Source organism: Botryllus schlosseri, chromosome 8, assembly GCF_051294905.1.
Source record: "Botryllus schlosseri isolate E-star chromosome 8, Bs_hap1, whole genome shotgun sequence".
In the NCBI taxonomy this organism is placed as follows: domain Eukaryota; kingdom Metazoa; phylum Chordata; class Ascidiacea; order Stolidobranchia; family Styelidae; genus Botryllus; species Botryllus schlosseri.
The window spans coordinates 28,258,108-28,284,441 of NC_137243.1; the positions used below are offsets into that span (position 1 = coordinate 28,258,108).

At 40.3% G+C, this 26,334-nt stretch overlaps 1 protein-coding gene across 1 annotated transcript; it reads left to right on the plus strand.

Moving 5' to 3' along the window:
• The first annotated feature begins 1,077 nt into the window (after nt 1–1,077).
• On the plus strand, nt 1,078–25,684 carry LOC145445456 (MAM and LDL-receptor class A domain-containing protein 1-like). Its single transcript, XM_080323645.1, has 7 exons — nt 1,078–1,341; nt 5,158–5,216; nt 10,127–10,311; nt 10,563–10,687; nt 12,947–13,078; nt 14,073–14,350; nt 25,472–25,684. Exons 1-7 carry the CDS (start codon nt 1,080–1,082, stop codon nt 25,568–25,570), a joined length of 1,140 nt encoding a protein of 379 aa, XP_080179771.1. The 5' UTR covers nt 1,078–1,079; the 3' UTR covers nt 25,571–25,684.
• The last annotated feature ends 650 nt before the right edge of the window (nt 25,685–26,334 follow it).

The window sequence follows — 26,334 nt, forward strand, 5'->3', positions numbered from 1 at the left end:
GTGAGCTCGGGATGTTTTTTCTGGAGCTCGTCACGGTTAACGAGTTTTTTCCGCGTAATAGAATAGGATTAAGTGTCATCGTCTCCTCTTTAACACCATCGTCATCGCGCAGAGAACGCGACTATTTGACGGCTGATCTCCATTCTAGAAATTGAGATGACTCATATCTTACTTTGGGAACACCAATTCCATTAAAGCATCATGGTATGTCGTATAGCAAATTGAATGTTATCATGATTTCGGAATTGTCGTCTTAAGACGAGAAATGCGTCTTAATCTCATGATTTATTTTTATACTTCCGCTTTAAGGTAAATTAATGCATTTATCCCCATGTAAAGTAGCCTAATCTTAATCAAGCCGAAATTCACGTTGGCAACAAATCTTCTTCATGGCAGTGACGATTTCCTAATACCCTCTCCTATATAAAGTTGTTCTTATTTCTGTTCCGTGATGGATTGCGTAGGATTGTCCGAAAATCGCGACATATCAACTGTTGCCCGAGGAAAATCGAAAGTTTCTTGAACTCTATTAGCGTCAAGGTACACCAGCCGGCTACCGAATTTTGTGCTATGTCGTGATTTATCTGTCAATAATTAATGTCTATGAAGATATTATTATTCTCGATTTCAACTTTCGTCTCAAACCTAGTTTCACATTCATATCATATATATATACATACATTTTTACCGAAACCAATATTCGATACGTTGGTAATCCTTTGATGAGCCATAAGCAATCGCTTGGGGAATCTTGAAGATTAAAAGTATCATCAACGGTGCTTATGCAACAATGCGAACGTTCGATTTAGCCTAAATTTAGAAAAGTCGTTGAGCTTTTCGTGCGAATTATTGAGATATAGATAATTCCATCTCTGCAATTTGGAATGTATGCAGATACCATGTAATTCGTATGATGGTAAATCGGTTTAACTAGTTCTTTGATCACTGAAATATCTGAATGTTTATTTACTTGTTTAACATTTTAGTTGCTGTTTTGTTGAACTTTTACGGTGGCGTATATTTCCTGGAGTATGAGTTTCTGTAGGTTGCGGTCGATATCAATGCATGTAAAATTGCACATGACACATATGTGGATAAGAGTCACCTTCTTTCAGATTTTTTCCGGTAAAAACTTTAATTGGTATGAAATGAAGTTTTTGCTTTCCGTTGCAACCCTGCTCTGTGCGGTCATGTTATCGAAAGGTTACTCGTGGGGCCCCGACAGAACGGCTTGTGATTTCTTCACGCCGTCTTATATCGGAGTGAACAGACGACCAAAGAATGGATACTATAAACTGAAATCATCGCGGGTTATGTTTTCGGCTGGGGAGACTGTGGAGGGTGAGTTCATTTATTAGCATGTATGCCGACATTTATATCCTGTATCTATGAATAAATAACTATCTCACTTCCGCTATTTCGCGGGTGCGGCCAACGAAGAGCAATCAACTATGTATTTGCTTACACCAAAATTTGCAGCCCGAGTATGCCCATACGGTCTTTCACTGCTCTCATTTTCTTGCCTGTATGTGAAAATACTCAATCAAGATAACCTTCTCGAATCTCATCAATACTATACTTAATGCGTTGCTCTCTTTTAATATTCCAACGGCAGAAAAGACAGCATCAAACGAGCGCTCCGCCATCAGAACCAGAATTTAGATACATGGCTGTCTAATGTGTATACGGAACCAGAGGTGGTCAGGAACGAAGTATTTCAATTTTTTCGAAGTACTCAAGTAGTTTCCCTCTACTTCTGGTACTTACTCAAGTAGATCTGATTTTTTCTATTGCTACTTCTTAATATTTTGTGATCTACTTACTTACTTTTCGCTATTTTCAGTTTGTCAAGCAGAAGTAGTTTATCTCCCAATAAGAAAGATAGCCCGAGGAGTTTCGGGGCTGTTTCCACGGAGTATCAACATTTAATATTTATAAAAGTCAAGTAAAGTCCATAATCTTTGTTGCACTTCGCGCACAGTAGTTATGGAGTGACAAATATGTTTTCACAAAAGTGTCAGTGAATATAAATTAGGTGCCGCATTGCGTGGTTCCCCTCATACCGCATTGTCGCCCATATCAAATATTTCATCACAGTAAATATGGTTCACCATATCGTTTGAATTTTATATTTCAAATTCACAGAAAACCAACCCGTTTTCTGTAAGAATCAATTAATCTATCATTAACCCAGCTTATCACATTCGCCATGTTGGAATTCTATTCGATTCTAAATTGTCATGGAAACCTCATATCGACTCAGTCCCCTCGAAATTGTCAAGGGCTACAGCAGGGGTCACCAACACGCGGCCCGCAAGGTCATATTTTGCGGCCCGCGACATGATTTGAAATTTCGGAAGAACGATTACTAAAGCATTTTGAAATGCAAACTCCCTAATTAATAAGAGGTTGAAATTATTATTGCTACACGCGGTTTAATGCTAGTTGATTACAGATTTTAACATATCAGTGTCCTTTGTAATCTGAGCCTCACAGTGAAAATACGAACAGCAGAGGAAAATGTTGCGCCCCATAAAGAAATATCAATTTGCAATCGTGTTCTAGTCAAAGGGGACTATTAAGAATTGGCCCACCCAAAGATGCAGTACAGCAGGGGCGGGCAACTTTTCCAGTCGGCGGGCCGGATGTAGGAAAATTTATTACTTGGCGGGCCGGATTGCAGAATCGATACATTTTTCGCCCATTTATCCACATATACAAGGTGTAAATCGTATTTAATGAATGTATTTTAACGATAGCACTGTCACTGCAAAGCCATTTCTCGCCGATAATAACAGCATTGTCATACAGGCGCCGCCATGTCTGCTTCTCTCTGATGAACACACGGCGCAATCACTAAATAAGATTTCAAGGAGTTCGATAAGCCGGGTACCCCAAATTTACCAAGATATCAATTCAAAAGGGCTGAGTAGGTGACGTTGTTCAAATGTGTGGTATATTTTATCTCGATATTGAATTTATGCGGACCGCGGCTTCTACGACAGTTGAAAACTGGCCCGCGACCCATTTTGAGTTGGTGACCCCTGGCGTTAGCGGTGTCTTACAAAAGATTAGAAGGTTGCCGTGCGACAAGTCGACGGCTAAGAAATATCGGCCTGGTGTAAATGACCATTGTAGTCGACAAACACCATGATTACCACAAACGATATTAGGGTTGAGTACATCGTAAATGCCGATAATGTAAGTCTTGCCGCTTCGACGAACTGATGCGTAAGCTCCACTCTCAGACGCTGCGCAGTGCGCATACATGTATATAATAACATACAGTCACTAAAATTTGACGTAGTAAGCAAGTAGCGGGGAATCTCAGCAGACTGTAGTCGCGGGCCACATTAATATATAAGACAGAAAACTGACCGCGGGCCGGACAAAATCCCTTCGCGGGCCGGATCCGGCCCGCGGGCCGTATGTTGCCCGCCCCTGCAGTACAGCATTACTAACTTCCCTAAAATTCTTAAGAAACTTCCTGCATTAACTCTTCCGGTGAATTTGATGACGGGGGCTAAGAGAGGATAAATATTTGATAGTAATATTGAAGCTATACTAATATTATTGACGAAATCCAATCAATAATATTAAAAAGTTTTCGCGCTTCGCGCGACTAGGATATGAAGTCCTGTGGTTGTTCATAGCATTTCGGTGCGCATAGTAAGCCAATGTGAGGAAATCGATTAGTCTGGAGTTCACCGGCAATGGACATGGGCACTGGCAGTTTAATGTGGGTATCTGGCCCCCAGTCAGCCCGTTACGACTATGTACTGGAATGCTGCCGTAGCTAACATGCCCGTCGCCCATATTGGAGAGAACAGTGTTGTATTGGCGTAGTTATAAAAACCTATAGCTGTGATACTGCCTTGCCGAATTATATCTCGATATTAAAGTCATGCTGCCCGCGGCCTCAAAAAATTTTGAAAAGTGGCCCGCGACCCCTTTTGAGTTGGAGACCCCTGGGCTAAAGGCATGTCTCAACGATTGAAATATCTAATGCCGCAAAACGTATTGCGTGCAGTGTATTTTGGTATTTGTCGATTTCCACTTCAATATCCAATGAATATATCGGGACATACAAATGTAACAAACCTTACAAAAATCAAAACGCTACAGAACCAGCAGGCTCTTCGTATCATTAGTAAATTACCTCCCAGGTGACGAATTCTCACGGAATATACTCATACTCATACTCATACTCATACTCAGAGTTGCCGAACTAATTCAGTATGAGACGGTAAAGATGATGCACACCATCTTCCACACAACCAGGTCATACTTTAATTCTCAATTTACAACTTTTTCGGAAATTCATGGTTATGAAACTAGACAGGTATCAAGATATTCTATTTCGCTACCGCTCCTGTCCCTATCTTCATCACGCAATAGTTCGAATTTTTACGGTGTGAAAACCTGGAATAACCTCCCTGTGGAGCTAATACCAATACCGCCATGGCAATTCAAAACTAAATATAAAAATTATCTACTCCAAACGTAGGCTACTGCTGTTTTTTTTTATACAATGCTTGTTCTAAATTTTTTATCATATCTTCATTCAAGATCAACATTGCGATGTTTTTCATATATATAGTGAATGTTGACTTTACCTATATGTGTGTGATTTGATATATATGCTCACATAATTACCTATATCTTACCAAACACTCCAAACGGGTGGCGACTGACTCTGAAGGCCTGACGGCTCCTCATCGTCTCCCAGTCTATACCGCTTGCAATTTTGTTTTGCATACTTCTTTATTTATTGGTGTGACGAATAAAAGCCTATTTATTTATGCATCCATCCACCCGTCCGTCTGTCCGTCCATCCGTCCATCCATCCATCCATCCGTCCATCCATCCATCTAAAACCCACGTTAACATCGATAGCAACAACAATAATGAGACATTAGCATTACTTCAATTAACTAATGATATTTTTCTTTTTATAGACTGTACTAATTTTCAACGTACACATGGCCCACCCAAAAAGACCCATGGCTCCAGGTTTCTATAGACAGAGCATACCGATATATCGAAATGAACGTGAAATCCATGTGAATTTATGATATACAAAGTACCGCATCCATCTCTGTTCTTGCATATGCGCGGTAATGCTATGATTATACACCATTACCTTCGTTTTTACAGTGACAGTAACGGGTCGGACACCATCAGATGACTATACGTATACTGGAATTCTCATGTCTGTAAGTATCCAAACACATTTGGAAGTATGAATTCTACTACATATATACCCGTAGGTGTTTAAAGTCGAGGCCTACCTTTATCAACATGATGGACCCATAAATAATAATATATTACATACATACGTCAACGTAATGAGCTGAGGCTGTACTAATACAGTGAAATAGGATAACCAATAAATCTGTGCAACCCACTGTGCAACAAAATTCACTCAAAAGAGTTCAGTATGACAATAAATAGCACTAAAATACACGAAGAAAATTGAAGCCTAATAAACCTCCTAAAATATTGCTTGAAATCTTAGATTAGAACCTGGACTAATTAGGCAGTTTTCTGAGAATATTATGGCTCCAAGTGAGATTGGATATGGTCAATGAACGAGCTCGTGCCTGCCAATACAAATGTCAGTATAATAGCGATTGCTGTCTAACGCCTCCTCGGCGTGTACGTATGCAAATTTAATATTATTACCAAAATCCACGAAAGCACCTAAATTCCGTCATAAAATAAATGCGTCAAAATGTTGCTAAATTACCCAGGATGATTTTTCTTTCCGCTTGTTAAATCTAAAATTGTCTCATCCAAACCTTTTAACGTAGGATTGCAGATGTGGCGGTGACGTCATACTGTCAGGAATGAAATTGTCTGTGATCGTAATTTTCATTTGGCGACATGTGACGGATCATAATTATATATCTATAGAGATAACGTTAGTTACGAAAATTTCAGTTGTATTTTTTCTCTGGAATCAAGTCATTAAACATCCTGAAAATCTTCCCTCAATTCAACCAATAAAATGAAGTCGAAACGATGTCTGCATATGAATAATGATGCTACACAGTGTACACTAGTAGTACGAATAGCAATTGAACCGCACCGCACGGATAAGTTTTTAAGGTTTATCATCATATTAGGGAATCGACGTGTGCTGAAGCTTACAGTCGCTTGACAGCCTTTCGCATCATGGCCAATGAGACTTATAATATAATAATAGGCCATATGAAGTCATGTGCATATTTCAAGACTTTAATATAAAAACTCATGTCAACAACGTAAGGAATTATTCTCGTGTTTTGGTCGTGCAAGTCAGCTGATTAAGCGGGCAACGAAACACTTAGAGATAACGTATTGTAATTTTTCAAGACCAAAGACAGACAATCACTTAGGAGGGCGAGGTTCTTCCGAAACCTGAGTAGCCCATAGTCTAGTAGTGAACTTTCGAATCCATGCTTCCTCAAAGATGTACATAAGAGGGCGAGGCGAGGCGAAGGTGTCAAAGAAGCTTCTACGAAGCGGCTTCCAGGGCTCACGAAGACTGTCTTGAAGTCACCATATCCCATTACTAGAGTTGAAACGGTTATTTAAGAATTTTGTTATGGCTAATACGATTGTCAATGAACTTCCCAGTTTATCATTCGCCTCTAGTATAGTTAGATCTATGTACCAGTTTACAAGCTTCAAAGACAAACAGATTTGCTTACCGACAACCAGTCTTGACCTGCGGCGAAACAACATTCGCTATCAGAGTTGTGAATTTTTGGAACGCGAATGGTTCCGAAACACCCAATGCTTCATGCTTGCCACTTTTCAGAAACAGATCAAAGACAAATCTGGATAGGTTTCTCGAGGATGGCCTATTACTAGTTGTCTTCGGTCATCCACCGGCACTTGGAAAATGTTTTCTGCAGCCCCCGTTTGCGCATCGTTATTTTGTTTGTTTATTTCTTTCAACTGATAATTAAATACATGCTATACGACGTACGTATATACACAGGTCCATCTGACGCGCGGAATAATGCTGCTTGCCACGGCCGCAACAGCAATGAAAAGTAGGTCAAACTCCCACCGAGCTCAACTCCCGAATCAAAGAAAAGATCAGTGACCTTTTCTGCGTAGTTTTTCCTGTTTTGCTAAAGTGGTGGCGGAATTTACACCCTGCAGTACCGTTTACTAACAACTAAATTAGAGAAATACTCTGGCTTTAATCATTTAACGAGACTGTTGGCCTTGTCGAAGGGCTACGAGCCGTTACATGCCTGTTTCTACAAAATAATGCACAGCGAAGGTATACCTGAACAAGATGTCTATTATACACGCTACATAGCCTCAGAAAATCACGCAAATAAATTTAAAAGGATGACTGAACGATAAAATGGAACCCGATTATTGACAAGCAGTTCTGATGGACTTTTAGGTCGAATTAATATAATTGATACGCTATCAATCAGGGGCCGGCCACCTTTTGTGTGCAGTGTGCCAAATGCCAAAAAATGTCCCATTATTACCAGCTGGCGTGCCAAACATTCAATTTATTGATATTTACCGATTCAATCAAGGAATACAGCAACCGTTTCTGCAGCTGGCAACGGCATCCGTTAGTGGTCGCGAAGGGAATAAATTTTGCTCGCTGAAGGCTATCGCCTACATGTACGTAATATTTACATAATTTATTTTTAGTCGCGCGAAGATCGATTTTTGTGGTTGATTTGGTCGTTTCCAAGTCCACTCTGTTCGGTACCATATCAAATAAGTGACAGACAGACCTATCCCTGATCCGTCCACCACATCCTGCCATCCCTTCCATGCAGAATCAAACTTCCAGGATCGTGAACAGATTATGTGAAGTAATGATGAATGATAAAACGAAATATATACACTTGAAGAAAGCAACATTGACAAATAGAGAATTGAATTTTCAGGACACCTAATCATGTATATGTAAAGTATAGAATAATGAATACTAAAAATTGCATACGTTTCAAAAAAGAAGTAGGAAAAACGTTGGCCTATAGAGAAGAGAAGAGGCATGTACACTGAATCGACATTAAAGCAAAGAATAAAAAGGGCAAGTGACAAAATGAGGTGCTGGCATGTGGCGGAAGGCGAGATCGATATGTTAGGTCGTGGTCCTGTAATCCTGTACACTGACTAGTAGGCCTATTCATTTAGAAGAAATTGCTTGCATTTCGACTTGAATGCAGACATCCTCGACGACTGTCGGATAGCCGACGAGATGCTGTTCCACAATTGGGGTCCGGCATACTTGACAGAGCAATGCGTTATGCGTATTCTTGTATTCAGTCCTGATGATATGGTAGTTGTTCTTCGTTGACGCGCGCATGCCGTACTTGTGCGTTTTTGACTCCGAGGTGAAGTGGTCGTTGAATTTTGAGGGACAGTGACCACAATGGAACTGATACATAAACTTGGCAATTTCTAGCTTTATAGCTAGAACACTAAACCTTTTGAGTAGCGATTTATCAGTTGCACATCCAGGCCCCCGTGGGGCATTGGCAATAATACGGATGATCCGATGTTGTAGTTTTTGCTGTGATTCAATCGTATTCTTGCAGGCAGCACCCCAGCAAAGGATCCCGTATAATAACTTTTATAGGAATAGAGTGTTGAAGAGTTTCAACAGAGCCCTGACTGGCAGAGAGTAACTGAGGCGGCGGAACAGACCATATACCTTCAATAGTTGTGGTTTGAGGGATTGTATGTGACTCTTCCAAGACATGTCCGAATCCAGTAAAACACCAAGGTATTTGGCATGTTTAGCGTTGGAAATTTGTTGGCCAGCGATGTCAACGGTTAGGGTGTTTGGTTATTGCAGGAGTTCATGACCAATAATTTGGATTTCGCAGCGTTAACTCGAAGGCTGTTATGGGAAACCATGTCGAATAAATTACAGTGCTAGTTATCAGTTCATTGTTAACTTGGAAAAAGTATTTGAATAATGTACATCAAACTTGGTTTATAGGCTACTTCAGCTGGGTTCATGTCGTATGTTTCTGACTCTGGAGCATTGAGTTAAAAAAGTTCAAAGCTTATTTTACAGCAATTCCATTGGAATTCAAAATCAAAAATTAGACTTGGTACAAAGATTCACCACAATTCACAGCTTCAAGCGCAGTATAGCCTACATTTTCAAGTGTGTTCTCATTTCACAGGCAAAGTGCAATAAAATTTATTGCAAATACTAAGTGTGACTGTGTGATGTTCTTCTGTGGTAATCAAACTGTCGGATCATTAACTTTCTTCAATCTTTAGCAGGTGATCAGCAGTGCTACACTGCTACGTCATACGTTTAGAAATCGTAATTCGGAAAATAATTCAATCAGTGCACGTTATTAGCGGTCGTGAGCATCGATACACAATATCAATATTCCCTATCATAGTAATAACGTAAGGGTGTTGTAAAAACAATAGTAAATTATGTTACTACAGCATTTTGTATTTGGTTTAGGCTACTAGTTAAGAGGTGTACAATGTACATTTACTAATTTTCTAACCGTGTATCGTTAACGTGACGTGATGCGTTAACCTTTGTATTGCTAATAAGTCATGACATTTCCTATTTGATAACTTATAATGATATCTATTCTCTAGAATCTGTAGGATGAGAAAATCGTAACAAAGGAACACCTAACAAATATTGTAGCTGCGGTCGCATTTAGCACTCCACTCAAAGTCATTATGGGATTCACAATCTATTGAATACTACATATTCTTGATTACCCGTTCATGAAATTGAAGTCACAAAAACAGACAACATTAACTGCAGAATAATGACACTATAAAGTTAGCTTGCAATCACCCGTGGTGAGGAGACATATCGTTTTTCAGGCAGAGCAATGGAGTCAGAGTTATAGTCGGTGAAATCGGAGTGGAAGTTTCGCTATTTTTTTCCTTAAGGGAGTCGGAGTCTCCAATTTTTTTCAGCACTCCTTGGACTCGGAGTCGGAGTTCTGTGAAGAAAATAGTCGGAGTCGAAGCTTGAGTCGGTGCGTTTAAAGACCCGGGAGTCGGAGTTGAATTCGTTATATTGACAATGTCTGGAGTCGGAGTTGGAGTCGGTGGTAAGAGTGACCGCCTCCACAGCCCTGTTTTCACGTGACTCTTTGAATTGTAGGTACGTAAAAACGGAGAATCGTTTGGAGTTTGGGACGAGTCGATAGATTATAAAAATATTGACTGCAGTAGTAAAGTCGGAAGCGCCATTGCCGAACGAGACGAGTTTCCAAAGGCTGTGGGCAAGCATGTATTTCGGTGGACCGCCCCAGATCAATGCAATACAAATGATATCTATGTCGTGAGGTATGTTTGCTGATGTTTGCTGATGTTTCACATTTGAGAACTAGCCTTTAAAATCAATAAAAAGATTTCGGTCGGAAAGTGTAAGTATTCTCGGCTCTGTCAAGATACCAATTGATTACTTTTTAGGATGAAATTTAATTTAATGTCACGAGTTACGTATTGAAATATTTGGATAAGCATTTCGCATTGATAATTAATTTATGTAGCATCGATCTCGATTCCGATATCTGACTCCGCGTTAATATGTTTAGTGCTACTGTCGTCAAAAGAAAAAGAGAGTTTTTGGACGGAATAACGCTTTCTTTAAAATGCGTTTTACCACCAGAAGACGAGAAAAATGACAGCTGCAGCAGAGAATTCCAGGTCATCCCTAGAGGTAGGATGGTAATTTGACTAACATTTCAACACACAATATTATCGAGCATTGTAAACGCTCGTTCGCTTGAACTTGTCATGCTAATATACTGTTTCATGACAATCGTTTCATTACTTTCTATGATTTATCTTGAATCAAATAACGACTATGCATGCAAGTAGGCGTTGTATCGCTCACGCACACGTAGAACTGCAAATAAAATACGTGAGTAAATATATAGCTACTTGCGACAGTCTATTAATATCAGCCAAGAGGATCGAATACGGAGCCTCAAGAATTTGAAACAAATTGATATGACAGGTCTACACTACCCATCTACACATTTGTGAGAATATAAGCTCATAAACTATATTCGCTCGATTTAAATCATACCAGATGGTAGGTAAAGGTGATCACTGCGCTATGTAAGCACCAAGTTTGTAACCAAGTCTCAAGGCTCCGAGTCACAAGTCAATCTCACTTTTATAGTTTTGACTTGAGTCAAGTCGACTGAGTACGAGTCCAAGTTATTGTGTTGACTGCTCAGTTTCCAGTTAAATTTTTGTTAAATCCACTTTTTATAGATCTGCTTCGTGATATCGGATATTTCGCATTCATAATATACTAATTTTCCTCACTTTTAGAAGTTTCTAGTCGAATTTTCAAATACCAGTACCAATAAACGAAATCCCAATAGTGGGGTTGCTTTACTATTCTTTGAAATTACACTGAAATGTCGGACTTGGCTCTCTGAGTTTCGAGTCATATGACTTGGTTCGAGTCATGCGCAATGACTCGAGTCCAAGTCGAGTCAATAAAAAAATTGGCTCGAGTCGAGTCGAGTCATTTCCGTATTTGGAGAAAATGACTCCAGTCAAGTCGATTCATCAGAAAATCGTGACCCGAGTCGGACTCGAGTCGAGTCATGACTTGGGCCATTACAACCCTGGTACTGAGCCGTATAAGAATCAGGGATACGTTGCTATTAGATTAATCTACTTCTACTACCACAACGTAAGCTATGATCATTTCGTTTCTGGTCGATTTATTTTTTATGCAATAATATAGGAGCAGTGAAACGTACAATCAGTGAATTACTGGTTACTCTCACAACTGGCACAGGCGTATCGCGAACAATACGAACAGACACAAAATACAGGGATTCAATCAACACTGTTTACTTGATGACTTGAAATTGACTCGTAAATTTCTCTCTCAATCACGAGTCAATCCGCATTTTTTGAAGCTCAAAGTCAAGTCAAGTCATTTTTGCAAAGTGAATCGAGTCAAGTCAAGTCATACGAAAAAGTTAACTCGAGTCACACTGATATCAAGTCATAGGGAAAAACTGATGTGAGTATGACCCGAGTGAAGTCATGACTCGAGTCATTCCAACACTGCTATTAAGACCTCCAGGAATCCCTAAGAATAGTATCGTTGCAGCATATAATTTATTTTCGAATGCAGTAACACCATAGTGTCCTAAATGGTGTGGACGCAAGCAAATCTCACGGTTCACTGCGATTGGTCTAGGTCACACTTTCCATTTGACTAAGGAATTTTGACGGTAATTTGACCGGATTTCCGAGCATTAAATTTCATAAAACCGGTATCAATAAAAAGCTGCCGCTGTACTGATTACGAAAACATAAATTTTCTTCCGCTCATGGCCCTGGGACCCCGACAATTAGCCTCGAATATTTCATTGTTATGGACATTGACATTGTGACGCAATGTCTTGCTAAACGAGACATCATTTCAGGAGCAAATGAGCGGCTGCGCGGCGAGACTGAGACTGCTCAGCTGGCGTCGCGGAAATAGGCAATGAACTTGCGTTTCGACGTGCAATGGCGTCGCAGAGAAACGTTGCGCTGTTGATACTTTCTATAGGCGCTTCGGTTGAATCGAGCACACTTTACCAGCCTTTCCTTGACTGGTAAGGGTAAAACTTGGTCCACAGAATGCGTTAGGGCCCCGGGAAGTGTGAAGTAGATCAATCGTAGTGAGCCGTGAGATTTGCTTGTGTCCACACCATATAAGACACTATGCTAAAACCATATCTTTGTCTGAAAACACCTTGTTCATCACTTTACGAATGTCTAGTTTCTGCTTCCGATAACGTGGATTTGACCAGCCATGGAATAAGCTGCTTCTACGTGTGCATTGATGAAAGCTTGCCCTGCAGTCTTCCTTCTTTGTCTTCACCATCACTCGCTATGCTGTGTCGATCTCTGCATTAAGGCCTCTAAGTGATAGTATCGATGACCGTGCGGATTTTAGATTTCAATACTTCCTTCGAGCTTGGTGATCTCGGGCAATGGAGAAATGACGAAACGACCAAGCTAAACTGGAAACAATGGACCCGCAAAACGCCATCTCCGGGAACTGGACCCAGGGATGCCATTGATGGAGGTAAATAGCAGCACGTTTATAAAACCGTCGCAGCGTCATTTTGAAATGATTAAGATTCACGATCGAACTAGCGATTGTTCACAAGTTCGCCAAGGCATGGGTCGTAAGAAATATTACTGAAACCCGTTTCCCAGGAATAGATGTTCAATTGCACATACTGATAAGGAGATATTTTATGGGTAGAATTGCGATCGTGGAAAATGCTCATTGGTACGTATTGTATCATGTGACGTGCCTACAATGCCACTGGCGAATGCGAAATTAACACAGGCGGGCCGTATGTATCTTACGTCACACTTATGAGATATCAATTTCGTGCCCTCGCTTATCTAATACACAGTCCCACCGACCACGTCCTTTCAAACATGGAAACAAAGTCATGTCTCTTGACTCAGAACCACATCCTTACACATATTCCTATAAATCCGATTCAAAGCGTGTGTCTGTGCACTGCATCCCACGAGACAGCGTTGGACTTGATTATTTCCAGATTTTACAAATGATATTATGATGGGAATTACAGGTATACCGTTTTTATTCAAATAAGATTCGAGTTGGAATTAAAGCTACGGAGGTTTTTCCAAATTATATTAGGATTATAACTACTTAATTCGCAAAAACTTGGAAATTGAATCAAACTCAGATCATATCAAATTAGAGTTCGTTGTTATAGACATTAAAATGGCAAATGGCTCGTTTTGCACTACAATTTTCTCTTGTAGCATTTTCAGAAAAAGCGGCAATTAGATCAGAATTAAAATGAGACCACAGAAAAATTTCAGAAATTAAGTTAGATTCAGAAAATGGGTATTTCGCTGTAATTAATCTAATGTGACAACATAGATATTTCTAATTGTCCACAAATGTCACCACATTGCAATGAGAAGGTAAAAAATTCTATATTTGTCGGGGATATTTCTCGCCCTATGATCAAATACACGGTAGCCTATTTTTGGAATGACCACCTCATTAACAATGTTCCCTATTTGTTCAGATCATTATTTGTACACTGAAGCAAGTTTTCCAGCTCGCGAAGGACAGCGTGCTGTTCTTGTTAGCCCACCTGGGTTGGCTGGATGCTTTTGCTTCCGTTTCGCCTATCACCTCTACGCAGACCTCGCAACTCGCTTTTTCTGTGAAGTCAACGGGAAAACGGTACAATGCCAACACCCCGAGTATTTTAGCGAAGGAGAAGCTGGTGCGCCAATGGATGTGTCGCGTAACCGATGGATCAGATCATGGATTTCGATTAACGAGCCAGCAAGTGTGGAAGTAAGTAAACAGTTTTATTGAAGTTGACCGCAAAAATGTATGTGGCAATTCGACAAAATTCGTATTTCCCTCTTGGAAATAGTCTACTGAGCTCATGTCGCCCTGGTTCTGCTACGTAGGGCCTACTTGACCTACAAATGGCCTTGCCTAGCTATATAGGAGATCGACGAAAAAATTATTATTTGTGGATTCAACTTGGTATGTAGTTTTGGGATGTTTAACATGTCCATATGTGCATTGGTGACGGTATTTGAAACCCACTTCTTGGATGCTTTTATGATATCATCGGGGCCTCATGCCTAGTTGGCAATAAACCAGCCTAGCTGCACCTTTGTTGGGAATTCCGGTAGATATCATTAAAATTAGGAATTCATGGAAGTGATTTCACCAGTCGCACAAATCTTCAAGGTGAATGTTTTTTTAATAAAGTCGATCTACAGATATATGCCTAATACTAGGCTTACCATATTTCGGAAATGAAAAAAGAGGACACATTTTCAGACATGCCAAACTGGAGAAGAATTCTTAAAAACCGGTAAATTTTTCCCACTTCATGATCGGTTGACTAAAAAAAAAAAAAAAAAAAAAAGGTTTTCTTTTCGCTCAGAGCTGATATCACCACTTTTCCCTCCGAAATACCCGCCGGAGCTTCACTTCTGCGCTAATTTGCGGCATATCACTCGCAATTTCCTCTAAATCTTACCTAAATTTTCAAAAAAGAGGACAAAATCTCAAAAAAGAGGACAAAACGGCGTCCTCCGAGGACACTTTCAAAAAAGTCAAAAAAGAGGACAAATCCTCTTAAAAGAGGACGTATGGTAAGCCTACCTAATACCCAGAGTTGGCTATACATATGCTTGATGAAGCCTCTTATTAAATTTGGGTTACTGCTGAAAATTGTTCCGTGGCCTAAAGGGACTCCGAGTACACCGACAATGCTGTAACTGTATACGGAACACCCGTGTCACATATCTTGTGTCTGTAATTGTGTCGTCTATGCGGTCTGTCAGTAAGAACGAAACTAACGTGTATGCCACACAGTACAACCTATACAGCAGTGTTTCTTAACCTTGTCGTCTTTGAAGGGGGCTGAAACGCTCAGGGGATGATATGGCGGGGCTAGGAGACCTAGAGAAAGAAGACTTCAAAAAATCATTAATACAAACAGGTATTGGTGATAGAGAGATAAACGAAAAACCAAGTAAAGAATTCTTCGAAAGACTGAGATCCAAGATAGAGAAACAAAACATAACACAATTAGTAGATGATGATCAGAACTTGCTAACAGATGAAAAAGAAATAATGGGAGAAGTAATGAACTTCTACCAAAATTTATGGGGCAGAAAACCAACAACAGATAGGCACAAACAATGCCAATTTGTAGAAGAAGTAAAGAACATAGAAATAACAAAAGAACAAAGGGATATCCTTAACGGTCCCATTTCTGAAGATGAAATAAAGGAGGCTATCGATAAAATGCAGAACGGGAAATCGCCGCGCAGCGATGGACTATCTGCTGAATTTTATAAAGCCTTCTGGAAATTGATTAAGACTGAACTAACAGAAGTCATGAATAATGCCTTTTTGTTTAATCAACTATGTGAATCCTGGACAAAGGGCATAGTTAAAATGATTTATAAAAAAGGAGATAACAAAGAACTTAGAAACTACCGTCCGTTGACACTACTCAACACGGACTATAAGATTCTATCTAAAATAATTAACAGAAGACTGTCAGAGATCATGCCTAACATCATTTACAAAAGTCAAAAATGCAGCGTGAACCAACGCTACATTCATGACGCCACCCTGAACATTAAATCAGCCATCGATTACACCAAGTATAAAAAGAAGCCCTTATTCATAGCCAGTTTCGACCAAGAGAAGGCTTTCGATATGGTAAATCATGAATATTTGATGAAATTGATCGAAACACTGAACCTTGGGACAAAATTCCACAGATATATCGAAACGACGTATAAAAAAGCAACCAGCAATGTAGTGGCAAATGGGAAGATATCGCAGACAATCAAAATCAAAAGAGGAATAAGGCAGGGCTGCCCAATGAGTATGTCACTGTACGCCATTGCGGCAGACCCCTTGATAAGAAAAATAATAAAAGACGAAAATATCAAAGGTGTTTCGATAGGCAATCAGGGCGAAATGAAAATGCAGCAGTACGCTGACGACCTGACAGCAACAGTAACGGACGAGGAATCTAAAATAAAAGTCCTGCAGCATCTGCAGGACTTTGAAAGAGCCACGGGCCAGAAAGTTAACAAAAAAAAGACACAAATCCTTGCGACAAACAAGGAAGCGAAGAAAAGAAGGAGAAACCCAGAGATCAACGAGTTCTACCACGAACAAATTAAGGTACTGGGACTCCTCCTAGGGGAGAAGAACGTAGAGGAAATGTGGATGAGAAAAATAGCCAAAGTTAAAAACATACTTAACTTATGCAAAGGAAGAGACCTTACCTGGAATGGTAAAAAGAACGTGCTTAACAGCTTGGCAACCTCGCAGATTCTGTATGTGGCGCGAGTGTATCCACCTGGAAAACAACATACAAAAGCACTTAACAAACTGTTCTTTGAGTTTCTTTACTACCCAGAAAAGATGGAGACGATATCCAGGATTAAACTAGCCTCAAGTAAAGAGAAGGGAGGCATGGCAATTCCATTCCCAATATGGAAAGCCACTACTAGCGACATAATGAAGATGAGAGACCTAGCTAATATTGACACACCAGAAGAATTTTGGCAAAAACACGCATTATATCAATTAGGAACCAAAATCATCCAAATCAATCCGAAACTGTACACCAACAGCACCCCGCACAAAAATGTACCAAATAAAGATTGGGCCATAACATGGAAAAAATACAAAAATCTGAAGTGGGGAAGAGAACAGCTTCGAGAAGCTAACTTCAAAACAATATATACTACATTAACAGACATGCGGGAAGAAAAGGAAGACACGATCACAAACATCAATTGGCTAGGACTTAACAAATCAAAGAAAAACAGAGAGATACAACCAACAAATAAAGAAAAGATTATAAATTACAGAATAGCACAAGACGGATATAACTTTGGAACGAACAAAAAAAGACGTGGAATGCTAAAAATAATAAAAGGGAAAATGGAAGAACACAAATGCAAATACTGCAAAATAAAAGAGGAGACGGTAGACCACGTATTTGCCGAGTGCACAGTGACGCTAGCGGTTCTGAGAGGCGTGGAGAGATTCCTGGAATTGTCACCTGCAAAAAGAGAAATGATATTAATGAACAAGCTGAATTCAGATGGCTTGGTACTTACATTGTTATCAATCTACAAAAGAACGGTGTTGACACAAAAACAACACCTTGACATCGAAAATATGTACTTGAAGGAAGAAAAGAAATGGAGAAGAGACGCAATCAAGAAAATCATGGGGAAACTGTTGCAGAGATTCAAGCTGCACGAAAATACCCAGAAGAACAAAGAAATAAAGAGTTGGACGGAAAAAATAACAACTTTCCTGTCCAAAGAAGAATGAAAAATTGGACAGGAAATGTGAATGCCTTCCTGTCCAAAATGAACGAAAACGGACGGGAAAAGGCAACATACCTGATGAGACGACGTCGACGCCTGATGAGGATTGACGAAAGGATGGGATGATGGGAAAGGATGGGATGATGGAAAAGAAGATGGAAATGGAAAGATGCGCGGCGATTTCATGTATTTCAAGCATTTCATGTTATTTTGTGCCGCGCGCGTAAATTAATTTGCATTTTTTTGTATTGAAATTATATGAATGTAATAAATATTCGGCGTATAGCCAAAAAAAAAAATAAACAAAATGTAACCGCTTTTACAATAATAGAAGCAAGTAACAATAGACATATTTACAATTGATCTTGAAATGTGGCAATTCGACGATCCAAAATGCATGCCAAACACGAAACAAGAAATATGTTCGGATTTTTGACTTTTGACAATGCTAAGAGACAAAATGCATTTTCTCGTTTGTTCCATGTCATGTAGGATTCGGACTACACAAAAAAATACAGCAAAATGTACTTTAAAGCAGTATGGTTGACAAAATGTTTGATTTTAAATTTAATGTTTGTTCAACTATGAATTAGACAGTTTCACAATATTTGGAACTGGGTGCCTCTTTGGCGCCACCTAGAAACATGGTTCTGAGTGCTGTTACCATGGCAAATATTGTGCTTCTTTGATTTTTATAGGCTAGGTAACGTACCTAATCAATACAGTAAAATACAATGCTTCTATTATTGTTGAAGCGGTGGTTCAACATTTACAGTATCCGCTACATCTCGGCATACATGACCTACGGTAGGCTATGCACGGGCGGGATGAGGGTGAGGTCCCGGGTTTCTTTTTCTATTTTTTTTTCACGATTTATATTCTCTCTTGATGCTGTCTAGCATATCTTCCAGGTGGTCTTGTCCCTGGAGTCTTGTTCTTGTTTCCAGTCTTTGTAGTATTGATCTTTCAATCCACTTGTAGCCTAATTTCCTTCCTTCAAATTTCGTCTTGTTTCTAGCCATCCATGTGGCTTGTTTGTACATTGTGGTTATTTTCATGAGTGCCGCCTCTTGGGTATCTGTGATGTTTCCCTCTGTATGCATGTCGATGATCATTTGGATCTCGGCTGGCTGAGTTCTCTGATTTGTCACCTTGCTCCAAGCGCCTACTAATTTCCCTACGGCTCTGGCTGTTTGCTCGCATTTCAAGAAGAGGTGGGTGTGCGTTTCGGTGTGACCCGAGCACAATTCGCATTCCATTTTGTTTGTTACTCCCGCTGTTTGCAGTCTGCCATTTGTTGGTAGCATTTGGTTGGCTACCATCCAATTCAGGTCCCTCTGCCTTAGCGTAAGGGTCGGGTGGTGTATGTTGTTCCAGTTGGGCCCTTTCATTTCTTCTATGTCCCTGGAGTGTTTCCTTTCTAGTATTTCAGTGTAGCGTTTTTTGTTGTCAATCGTTTTGATTTGTGCTTTGTCTATTCCCATTTCTGTCATTGTTTTGTTAATTTCCCTCCAGTGTTTCTGTGGTTTCAAGGTGTGTGGTCTGGTATTTGGTGTTCTATGCGACTGATATCTTTTCAGGGTGAATGCCAGTTGATAGTCAATCCTCCTTTCCCATTCGTCATTTATGTTCTCTTGGGCTTTCCTCAGGTATTCGACTGCCGGCTTTATAAAGATCATATCCGTTATTGTGGGTATGTCGATTAGCTGTCTTCCTCCCAGTTTCTGTCTCTGGATTATCTTGTCGTAATCCGCTCTTCCGTTTTTGGGGAGGATCAGCTTGGTGAGCATTCGTCTTAATTCGCCTCTTGTTTTGCTGGGCATTCTTATTATGGCTGCGGGGTATGTGAACAGTGGTAGTATGTTGGTCGCTACCAGGCTGATTTTCTGCTGTCTTTCGGAATGGATGTTTTTGATCTCATAAATTATCTTTTTCGTCTTTTTCATTGGTTCTTCCCAGTGTTTTCCTTTCTCTGGGGTTTCCCTTTCTATCATGTGCCCAAGAATTATCATCTCTTCTACCCATTGGATGTTGGTTTGGGTGGGTTTTCTCCCACTTGTTTGGAAGTTGATTCCCTTGCTCTTTTCTTTGTTTATTTTTAGGGCGCTTGCTTCACCGAACTTTTCTATGATTTCAATCGCCTCGTTTGTATCTTCCTGTCTCGCCAGCGTTATGTTTACATCGTCCGCGTATGACGGTGCAGTGATCGTTTTTCTCATTCCAGGTAGTTTGTAGCCTGCGAGTTTCTGGTCTAACTTTTGTATCAGGGATTCTGTCGCTATCGTAAACAAATACATCGAGATGGGGTCTCCTTGTTTTATTCCCCTTTTTATCATTATTTTCTTCCCCACTCTTCCCCCTATTGAGATTTTTGCTTCTCCGAGCTCATATACTTTTTCAAAGAAGTTACAGAAGTTCCTCCCTAGGCCTGCTCTTTCCATTGTTTTTTTCAGGAATTTATGGTCCACGGAATCATAGGCTTTCTTGAAGTCTATTGAGAGTATCGATCCTTTTCCCCTCTCTCTCATTTCGGAAGTTATCTCTCTTATGAGGAGGTTAAGTTGCCCTATGGTTTTGGGCGGATTTACGTGTTGGTTCTCATGGGTTATATCTGGTAACTCTTTCTTTAGTCGGTTGGTCAGGATTTTGGTGAGGATTTTGTAGTCGGTGTTGAGGAGACTCACGGGTCTGTAGTTTCGAATTTCTTTCTTGTCACCCTTCTTGTATATTATTTTGAGTGCTGCTCTTGCTAGGTTCGGGCTGATGTTCTGTGCCTCGTACATTTCGTTGAGGGTTTCGAGCATTTCTTAAGCGATCGTGTCAATATTGATCATATACAGTTCTGCGCTCAACCCGTCTTCCCCCGGGGTTCTGTTTTTTTTCTGTTGATGGACTGCTAGTCTGAGTTCGTCCATCTCGATCTTTTTGTCTATTTGCTGGCGTTGTTTTTCTATGAGGGCTCTATTTTGGTAGCAGAGGTATTCTTCTGCTGTCGTTTCATTTGTTTCTTGCCTGCTATAGAGGTCCTCATAGAATTTCTCTATGAGGTCTCTTATTTCTTTTGGGTCTGTGGTGGTGTGCCCTGTAGGGAAGTTCAGCTCGTGTATTGACGCCATTTCTCTCCTTTTCTGGAGGGCCTTACAGAGTGTGTATTTGTTGTTATCTAGCAGTGAGTGTTTTTCTATCTTTGCCTCTTTTTTTAGCTTCTGTAGTTGATCCTCTTTCATCTTCCAGAGGATCCTTTTTTCTTTTCTGTAAGCTATGCTGGAGTGGTTGTGTTTTATGATGTTTTCCCTTTCTCTCAGCAGTTTTTCTTGTTGTTTCTGTATCAGCTCTCTTTTTTCAGCTGTGGCTTTCTTTGTATGTTTTATCACAAGCTGTTTTATTCTCATCTTCATGGCTTCCCACCATTCTACCCTGGTGGGGTATATGGTGGGGTAGAGTGTTTTCCACCTATCCCATTTCTTTTGTAGTTCGTTCGCAAACTCATCCGTGTGATAGATTTGTACATTGTTTTTCCAAATCGTTCTATCTTTTTGTGTGGTTTTCCTCATGGATATCGTTGCCATTACCGCATCGTGGTCAGATAATATGCAAGGGATGTGTTTGCAAGAGGTTGTTGTTATTTCTCTTGATACATAGATTCTGTCTAATCTCGATTTCCCACTGTTGTAGAAGTGGGTGAATTCCTTCTTATTTCCATTAGATTCTCTGAAGGTATCCTTAACATTTATTGTTTTGATTATTGATCTGAAGAATCTCGATTCTCTTTCCCTGTGTGGGTTGCATGGCTGTATGTCATTTTTATGGTCTTCGACGGCATTGAAGTCACCCCCTATCACTTTTAATTTCGCCTTAGCCACCCTTGTGGCCAGGTGTCTTATCTGGTTTTTCTTTTTGGCTTTATTGTTATGTCCGTAGTAGTTTACTATGTCTAAGGAAATTTCACCGAATTTTATACCGACCTTGATAAGTCTTCCTTCCGTGTCCATTTCCTGATCGAGAATTTTCGTCGAGGTCCTTCTGGGGATCATCAGTATTGCTGTTCCAGCTGTTCTGTTGTCCGCCGAGTTCCAGACTGATTTTCCTTTCCATTCTCGTTTCCACGTTTCCTCCGTGAGGAGGGTTGAGTGCGTTTCTTGCACTAGGGCTATGTCTGCCCCAGTTTGCTTAATAAACTCGAACAGTAATTTCCTTTTGGTTTCGTCGCTCATTCCGTTAGCGTTTATTGATAAAATTTTGATTTTTTCATGGCCCTCCATTTTGCTTTTTTTTTGGGGGGGGGGGGGTTGGGTTGGATTTTCCGGTTTACATTTCTTTTTGGCATCTGCCACATTCGGGGTTTTGGCTCTCTTGAATGCAAAGTAGGTTCCCGCAACAGGACGCGATTGCGCATTCCCTTTCGCAGGCGTTGCATTTTAGCGTTATTTTGTTCTTAAGTTGAGCCTCCGTGTATGTATACACATAATCATCGTTGCAGCACGCTAGGGCAGTGTAATGCTTTGTCTTGCAGTTCAGGCATCTGCTCGTTTCTCCATATTGCGTAAAGTGCATCGGCTTCTGGCATTCTATGCATTCGGTCATTGCCACGCCTTCTGTTGAAAAACTGAAATTTCTCTTCGGGTTCTTCGCCCCACTTTCAGAGTCTGTGCTCTTCCTCGGTCGTTTTTTTTCGTTTGTCTCTTCAGGTAGGCTTGTTGCATCATCCGAGAGGCGGAGGTCTTCCGAGAGTTGGAATGGATCTGTTCCAGTGCTCTCCGAGTCTTGGCTTTCTCCGCTGGTTTCTGTGGTTTCAGATCTGGTCAGGACGTCCTCCAGACTTTTCACTATCCTTTTTGCCTCCAAGTGGCGTCTTGCAACATTCTCTGTTTTACGGGTGATTTCCCGCTGTTCGGTACCTCCCTCGTCTTGTGGGTGGTTTCCAGAGGGTGGTACATCGTTATTTTGTTCTTCTTCATGAGTCTGGGGCGTCATCGGAGTGTGTTTCTCTCCTTTCCCCTCTTTTGTTTCCTGGGATTTCTCTATCCCTCGTCTTGGCTGTTCGCTATTTTCTGTTCCCGGAGTTTTTTGGGTTGTTTGATGTAGCCCCTTCTCTTTCATATCTTCCCTCTTGTCTGTGGGTTTTCTAACGATTTGATCCATTTTCCTCGGGTTCTCCTTACAGAACCTCTGTAAGTGACCCGGCTCGCCGCAATAGCCGCATGTCTGTGTCTGTCCTCTGTGTTTTACGGCAATCTTGGCGCCGTCAATCCAGATATAGCTTTTTATGGGCCTCTCGTCAAGGCTTTTCTTTGGCATGAGTAGGGACCTTACCCCAGTTTTCACTCCCCTCTTGTCTCTTTGGTCAATCATATTTCTAATTTCTCCATGGTTGTTGCGGAAGTACTCAATTATCCTTTCTTGTCTTAACGTTATCGGTACCCAGCTGAGGTAAACGGCTACATTTTCCGAGACGTAGAGCCAATGTGCTGGGAAGCCCCCACCATTCTTTTTCAGTTCAACTATTTTTCTGTCTGTTAGAACTGCGACTTTCCTTTCTGTGAATGTCAGGTCGACCTGGCCATTCGGATATTGTACTATCCCTTCTATTTCCTCTTTTTTCAGTCCAATACTGTCGAATAAATCCCAAAGTTCCTCCCTAGGTATAGGTCGGTTCATTTTAATTCCCAAGTCGCATGAGCGATCGATCGGTTCGGTATTTCCAGCCGCTATGGCATATGAAGTCGGGGCTTCGCCCGTTCGAGTATAGTCCATATCGATATATCCGTCGGGCAACGCCCTGCGCTTTCCGCGCGCAAATTTGCCTGTCGCTAACTCTCTTTCAACTTTCCCGCCAATTTTCTGCGTTCAGTTCGGTAGCTAATATATCTTTTCGATGAAGCGGTGGTTCTGCAAGAATTCTACTTGAAAAATTTCGAAAACCTAATCAAATAAATTTATTCATATATATGACTGGTGATAATAGTATTTACGGTGAGCAGGGATGTGGGTTTGGACCATGAAATTTTTATGTAATGCATATTTCACGGTGGAATAACTGGGAAATTTAAAATCAAGCTTTTTATCAACCATACTCCTTAAAAGCACATTTCACAAGAATTTTTTTTGTGTAGGCCGTATCCTACAGACATTTTCAAGCCCGTCCCCCCATTTTTTTTTTCATCCGTAACTTTTTTTTCATTGAGTTTAGGGCGAAACAGTTGGTTTTATTGAATTCCTCGGCCCCAGGATTGGTTAAATGGACATTTTAATTGGTTCTCTACCATCATTTGAGCAAAAAATATCGATTTCAAAGATTTTTGAAAGTAGCGCCACCTAGTGACGAGAGGATTTTAAATCGCAATATCTTTTGAACCGCTGAACATTTTTCAATTTTTTTTTTAAATAAACTTGGAATTCAAAAAGAACAACATATGTAAATATTGGACAATTCTGAGAGTATGCATTACAAATCTCAAAAAAATTGCTCAATTATAATGGAATTAGTCATCTTTCCATGCAATATTTATTGATATCGTGGTTGATAATTGCTACAGTGGTGATGGTCATATTTTTACCCCGGAAGTGGTGTGTCATAATTACCTGTAACAGAGTCGCAACAAGTTGGCTGCAGTATATTTCCAAATATGATTTTTCAACCAAACCCCCCATATGGCTCCTTCGGATATCTCTGAATTGCTGACACTAAGGGCAGCGGCATTATGTTGTCTTTACAATCGCATACCGCCAATTGGAGGAGGGCCTTTTAAAAATTCACAGACTTTTCAAAATCATGAAAATTTTTTCTTGAAAAACAATATTGTATCGCAAGTCTGAACGGACCATATAATGTCTCGCTTTTCATAAGATAATGATCTCATCCTACTAAAAATAAACCAAGTACACAGCACCTTTGAATTTAGTCGCGTACTTTATTTAGGCGGATTCACATTCCAAATTTTGATTAATCATATTCATGTGACTTCATGCGATATGAATTCGAGTCGAGTAGAGCATTCAAGTACTGCCAACTATGACGTCATATAAGTGATATTTACGGCAAAAAGAATAATCATACCAGTTACACGACATCCAAAAGAGGGTCTGCTATTTCTGAATCATGACTATTTCGTAGTGCTTGCCAGGGTCGATCACCACTTGTCGGAAATCGCCGTATAAAAATAGAAACATAAAAATATCCTTGCGCGTCCGGTTATCAGATGCTGAGATATGATTAGTCAGTTTTTCGAAGCTTCAACGGTGGGAATGAAATATCGGAACGCTGATTTTGTTGAAATATTACTCTCGGTGTGAAAGCGTCTGTTTTGGCTACTCGAAAATAAATAATCGACTCTGATTATACTCTACTCGAATCATTACACTTTATAGTCTAATCGGAGTGCGCAGCATTATGAATTATGAATTTATGATACAGGCAGTACGTTATAGCCTGCCTTTATTTGAAGTCCATGTATCGATAGACTGAATAAGCCCATTCTCCCGAGCGTTCTATAGTCTCATTGCCCGACTGTGCAGCGTACATAAATTTGTAAATATCACACCGTTCTGATATTCTGAAGAATAAAAATAAAATATTCTCTCTCAGATAAAGATTATTGCAGTACGCGGATCAACATTTCGAGGAGATGTGGCAGTCGATGACTTCTCATTCTCGCCTGGACCTTGCATGGACGGCCAGAATTAAATTGAAATGGCACATGGATCATCGACGGTCTCCGTAACCTACCAAGCTTTTATTATTATCAGCCTGCTTACTTTCACTGATGCCGACAATAAATCTCTTTTGCGTCTACTGCTATCTCGACGGAAAATAATTAGCAATGGTACGAATATGATATCATCGTCCATGATCTATTGCAGTGGTTCTCAACCGTGGGTCCGCGAAGCCTCTAAATTTGAAAATGCTTGATAACATAATTTGTATTTTTTATTATAGGGAAATCACGATGCAGTTTTGTTTGATACCTGCTAAAACTTCTAGACTCACATCAACAGCGTGGCCGTCTGAAATGAAACATCTTACTGTGCAAATTCATTTTAATTGCCGAAGTCCCAATAGACTACTGATACATATATATTGCCATTTAGGGGGGTTTTGATGGAGTTTGCGGAAGAAATAACAAGCTGGAGTAGTAAGGTCAATCAGAGTGACTTCGAAAGGGTTACAAATCATCTTGGATTTGAAGTCGCCAGTCTCAGCAAATTTATGAACGGAAATTTGAATTACAAATTCCAGATGTTTTTAATATTTACATAAGACAGATGACGGTTGTTGTTTGTGTTATTCATGGTCTTTGTCGACTACTGTGGTCATTTACACCAGGCCGATATTCCGTATCTTTGATTCCGTATCTGCCGACTTGTAGCACGGCCCACTTCTAGGCTTTCCGTAAGACACCGCTTACGCGGATGAGATGGCGAGGAGGAGCCTAGATAAACCTCCCGACG